We start from the raw sequence: 6,000 nt of genomic DNA on the forward strand, positions 1-6,000 counted from the left end.
GGATACTTCAGGGGTATCCCAACCCGTGTACATGAGCCACTTGGTTACACTTCCATATGGCTTAGACCAAAACGCCCATTAAAGGCTATAACTACGTAGAGACCCCATAATGCAGGACTACATAGCTCCCCTACACCCAAAGAGCTTACAGTAAACTTTCAATACACACGGACTGCCCTTTGGTCCTTACCTACTCCCAAACAGATACATATGTTGAAGATGGTTGCTGCCCCTTCAAGATTGTATTTGATGAAGGCTTATATGTAGTGTTTGATGAAGACTTATATGTACATTTCACTTGTATTTTGCTTTGCTTTAAGTGTGTCTTAGCTAGTGCTTAGAGGTTGTCTAAGAGTGGGCTTTTTGCTGAGTAACTCACCTCATAACCACTGGCCATGTCATAAGAACAAGCATAAGTTTTCTTAAACTGTTTTTCACATGTTTTACAAAAAACACGTTTACTGCATAAAAATAAATCTGTTCTTTTCTAAATAAACAGATTCATTTTTACATTGATGCCTTGGCTAAGTCTTGTGAAAATTAGATTTTGTGCATCAGGTATTTTGACTAAGTCTTCTACCTTTCAAAACGACTGAGTTTTAAACAGTTAAACTTTCTCTGTTTTCATTTTGAAAAATAAATCTGTTCATCTGTAAATGAATAGATTCTTTTTGTCTCTGGTGCCATGTCAAGCTTAAACGTTTTCAGTTTTATCTCAGCACCAAAATGGTTGACTAAGTCTCCTCACTTAATAAATTCTCTAACTGCTTTTGAAAATAAATCTGTTCATTTTATTTTCAATCTGTTCATTTTATAACAGCTTTAACTGTTTTTCGAAAATCTGTTATAAGTTGGTTTTCTATAAAATACAAACTTGTTTATGAGATTAAGAACAATTCATACATTTGCAAAAACAAGTTTTGACAGCAAAGAGTTAAGTGTTTACAAAGGATTAGCATTTGTACTTCAAAGATTTCGAAAATCACAAAGTGCTTGTTCTTGGTTTGGTTCCAAAATCTTGGTGTGAGGTGCTGCTACTGTTCTAGCAATCTTGCCTACTGGTTTAAGGCAGATCTTTGTACCCTCAATCAGGTGTAGTCGTTTCACTTCTCATTTCTTGTAATAGTTTGGTTGAACACTCTTCTTGATAGGTGTTCTTGAAGAGTGGGTGTGTGTGTGCTGAAATAGGTTTTTTCAGCAAAAGTACCTAAGTTCTTGTAGGTTTCAAGAACAGTGAGAATTGTACTTGGTTGTACTGTGTGTTAGTGATTTCCACCTGTTGTTGGTGAAGACTGGATGTAGCTCAGTTGAGTGAACCAGTATAACTGCTTGTGTTCATTCTCTCTCACTCCCTGCAATTTCGTTTCTGCATAATTGATAAAATAGCAAAGAAATAAATCTGTTCAATTAAAAATAAATCTGTTCTTTCTAGGCACTGTGCATACTGTTCTTGATTTCTGAAAAAGTTGTTTAAATCTGATAAGAACATATATAATATGCTAAAAGCCATTGGAACAGATTGACTGTGATAGGTTGCTCAAGAAACTGTCAAAGCTATTAATTGAACCTTAAACAATTGCTTAAAGTTGAAGCTTGTTGTTCTGTGATTCATTGTTCTTAATTTCTGGAAAATTGCTTGACATCAAGAAGAACACTCATAGTCTGTTAAAAGCCACTGGAACAGGTTGTTTGCAAAGGTCACTCAATTAATTAGCATGCTATTAGTTGAACCTTAATCACTTGCTTGAAATTGAAGCTTGTTGTTTTGTGTTTCACTGTTTTTCAATCTGATTTCTGTGTGTGTGCATCTGGAAAATCTATCTGCATAGTCTTGTGGTTAACCTTGTTGTATTAAAAGCGTTTCAAACAAAAACAGTGCTGAAATAAATCTGTTCATTTTCACATAAATCGATTTATTTTCTGTAAAACTGGGTTAAACATTGTTTCTGCGAGAAAGTTTTAAAAGGTCAATTCACCCCCCCTCTTGAACTTTGGCACTATTAAACCCAACAACATAGAACTAAACAAATGTAACTATAGACATTAGAATTAAATTAAAGAGGTATGCCATCACCACAGACTGGATAAGGGGATGTGGCAGAATCCACACCAGCAAACGAACCAAGGCACCCTGGGCCATTCTGCACCAACATTCTAAAGCCAACCACACCTTCACCTATGCATAATACAACAGCGTAAACAACAGGATTGCAATGAAGCGACCACGCTCACTCCATCTTTGCCAGCATCTTGGAGTCTGCCGAGCTACTAATCTATGGTCTGGTCTGCTGCAGCACCCTCCACAAAGACTTGATAGGCATCCAAAATCCCCAAGCAAATTGCTCCAACTAAGCATTAATCACTCCAGAAACAACCCATGCAGCACTTAACATAACCAGAAGCCTGATACCAAAAAACCAACATCATATGACTTTTGCACAGATCAAAACACCTTAGATTTACCAGCATCATATGACTTTTGCCCGCTCCATCAACCTGCAGAAACACCAGTAGGATTGGCTGGTTCACCATAACATAATGTCATCGATTTTGAACCTCCAACCTTCTCTCATTTACAATTGCTGATGCACAACAGAGGGTTCATCATCCAGTCAGCAAAGCAGAAATTAAAATTTTGTGCATTATGTTTAAGCCATAACCACGATTTAAGTTGGGCATTGTGAAAGACTTCTTCCGCATCTACAAATCCTTGATCAAACACAACTAAGTTCCTATGCTCCCATATGCACCATACTATAGCTGCCCACACTCCTTTCCAAATTAGGTTTTGTTTATTACTGCCTTGAACCAGATGGAAGCTTTCAAAGTGAATCATTATCTCATTATGTTGGACAAACAAGATCCCTATCCATCTGAAGCTCAGGGCCCACACCCGTAGGGTATGTTTACACTCCAAAAATAGATGCTGGTAGGACTCCGCCTTTGTTTGACACAAAGCACATAGAGTATTCTGCATCACCACTCCTCTCCTGCTTAAGCTCTCTCTTGTTGGTACTCTACCCAAAAGTACCCTCCAAGTTGTAGTCAAGACGTTAGGAAATGTCTTGACCTTCCAGAGATACTTAAAAGCTTGACATAGTGGACCCCTATCAGGTTTGTCAAGGCATTCATAAGCGGAACTCACAGTATAACATCCATAATCATCACATGTCCATACCTGCACATCATTGACATCCTTGACAATATTGGCTCTAGCCAAAAGCATACCAAGCTCAAGTTCTAACGAGACTTCCCACTCGAATCTGACCCGCCTCCACCTTAAGGACCACCTCCATACCGAATCATCCCACACACCTACCTCCTCCACCTTCTGACCTTGGTTTAGGGACAAGGAATACAGTTTAGGGAACAATGATTTTAGGTTGGTATTTCCAACCCATACATCCTTCCAAAATCTAGCTTTATCCCCATTTCCTACATTTCAAGCAACTGCGTCTCGAACCCACCCATCTCCACATCCCTCCCCACAAACCTTCCTTAAATCTCTCCACCACCAGGATTGTAACTTCAGTGGTATTTGGTCAGCATCTTGTTCCAATCCATACTTAGAATCCAAGTACTCCTTCCATTTCCTCTTCTCGATAGAGATATAACGCCATCTCCACTTAGCCAAAAGTGCTACATTGAACTTACGGATGTCTCTTATGCCTAAACCTCCCTCTTCTCTCGGTTTAGATAAGAGTTTCCAACTAGCCCATGAGATGGATCTCTTCTCCTCGCCCCAACCCCACAAAAACCTTCTTTGGATGCTGATGATATTTTTACATACCGATTCCGGTGCTTTAAAGAGGGATAGGTAGTAGAGAGGCAGCGTAGAGATAACATATTTTATTAGACATATTCTGCCTGCCATAGACAAGAATCTCCCTTTTCAAGTACTAAGCCTCGACTTCAGCTTGTTCAGAACAGGCTCCCAGAACTTTTTCTTCCTTGGATTTCCCCCCACTTCTAAACCCAAGTACGAGAACGGAATACCCATTTGTGCACAGTTCAGGGTCTTTGTGTAGCAATCAATATTTCTTCTAAGGACATTAATACCTCCTAACTTTGACTTGTTGAAATTAATCTTCAGGTCTGATGCCAGCTCAAAGCCCCTGAGGATAGCCTTAAGAGTGACCACATTGGCATAGGAATCCTCACACAGGAACAGGGTATCATCTGCAAACTGGAGTAGACTCAACTCAACCTCCTTCCTTCCTATTTTTAGTCCACTTAACAGATGGGCCTTCACGGCTTGCCTTACGAGCCCCGCCAGATCTTCAGCTACCACTATAAAAAGGAAAGTGCTAGAGGGTCACCCTACCTCAGCCCTCTTGACGGGATAAATTCATCCGTAGGACTCCCATTAACAAGCACTAACACTGTAGCACTTTTCAGGCACCCTTTAACCCACATAATCCACCTATTATGAAAACCCAGCTTTTGAAGCATATCATAGAGGAATTCCCATCTAACTGAGTCGTATGCCTTTTCGAAGTCTACTTTTAGGCACAAACCTCTTCTCCCTCCCCTCCTTAAGTCCTCCACCATCTCATTAGCCATGAGCACACTGTCTAGAATACCTCTGTCTTTAAGGAAAGCCAATTGACTTTCATCAATAACAAACGATAACACTTTCTTAATCCTTTCCGCCATCACCTTTGCTATAATTTTGTACATAGCACCCACCAAGGATATAGGTCTATATTGCTCTAGATAGGACGGGTCCCTTACTTTAGGTACCAAAGCAATGAATGAAGCGTTACAACCTTTTGGGATGCAACCAATTTCCTAAAAGAGGGTCACCACTGCCACTATGTCGTCCTTTATAATTTCCCAACAATTCTTGAGAAAATTAAAATTAAAGCCGTGAGAACCTGGACTCTTCGTGCCTTCACACTGCCACACCGCATTCCTTATTTCTTCCTCAGAAAAAACAGCAATTAAACTCATGTTTTCTTCTACAGAAAGGGACGTAAATTCAACCCCATCAAGTCTTACACCATAATCTCTCGTTGCTTTGAACCTTTTTTCAAAGAGCTTATTTGCTTCTAAGCGCACTGTGTAAGGCTCCTCACACCATTGACCCCCAACCTCCACACCTTTTACTTCATTTCTAAGCCTTCTCCATCTCAGAGTCGAATGATAGAACTTAGTACATGAATCCCCATTCTTAAGCCAATTTACTCTAGCTTTCTGGCACATAAGAGAATCAAGCTTCTTGTCTATTTCCCGCAAATCACATATCAGCTCACACCTCTTCACCCTATCATCTTCCAAGAAGTTACCAACACAATCATGGCAATCTAGATCCTCAATTGCCTGTAAGATCTTTTTTTTTTCTGGTATGAATGTTACCAAACACATCCCTATTCCAATCTTTTAGATCACCCTTCAGCCTCTTAAGCTTATCTTTGAACTTAATGAACACACTTCCTTGTATAGAATAAGCGGACCATTTGTCCTTCACCATCTCACAGAAGCCCCTCTCCGAGAACTAGACATCAATTGTACGGAAAGGCCTAGGTCCCTACTCTTTGACCACATACTTCACCACGATGGCACAGTGGTCCGACACTTCCCTTCGTTGCACATACTGTTTGCACATAGGCCACTGTACCAACCACTCCTCAGAAACAAGCACTCTATCCAACCTACTATTTGCCAATCCATTAGAGTTAAACCATGTGAATTTTTTCCCCACAGTAGGAATGTCAAACAACATATTAGAATCAATGAAGTTGTTGAAACCTTCAATATCTTTTGATTGGCCACCCCTTACCCTACTTCCTTTCCTTTCACTTGGACTTCTGACGGCGTTAAAGTCACCGCACATACACCAAACGACATCTTGTGAAGCAGATTTGATATTGTTCAACTCCTCCCATAGCACCTTCTTATCTCTCAAATTGCAGGCAGCATAAACATTAACCACTACACATCTGATATTAGCTTTGGAGTAAGTGCCAAAGACAACGATAAATCCCTTGACCATCAAGT

The 6,000-nt window shown here is 40.0% G+C and overlaps 1 protein-coding gene across 1 annotated transcript; it reads right to left on the minus strand.

Moving 5' to 3' along the window:
* Window positions 1-4,791: 4,791 nt before the first annotated feature.
* LOC137809091 (uncharacterized) lies at window positions 4,792-5,367 on the minus strand. Its single transcript, XM_068610233.1, has one exon. It carries the CDS (start codon window positions 5,365-5,367, stop codon window positions 4,792-4,794), a length of 576 nt encoding a protein of 191 aa, XP_068466334.1.
* Between the last annotated feature and the right edge of the window lie 633 nt (window positions 5,368-6,000).

The sequence above is a fragment of the Phaseolus vulgaris genome, chromosome 2 (assembly GCF_051622355.1).
Source record: "Phaseolus vulgaris cultivar YP4 chromosome 2, ASM5162235v1, whole genome shotgun sequence".
NCBI lineage: Eukaryota > Viridiplantae > Streptophyta > Magnoliopsida > Fabales > Fabaceae > Phaseolus > Phaseolus vulgaris.

What these genes read in the sequence shown, in the direction of transcription:
- LOC137809091 (XM_068610233.1), bottom strand. Translation starts at nt 5,367, where the DNA reads ATGTGTTTGGTAACATTCATACCAGAAAAAAAAAAGATCTTACAGGCA.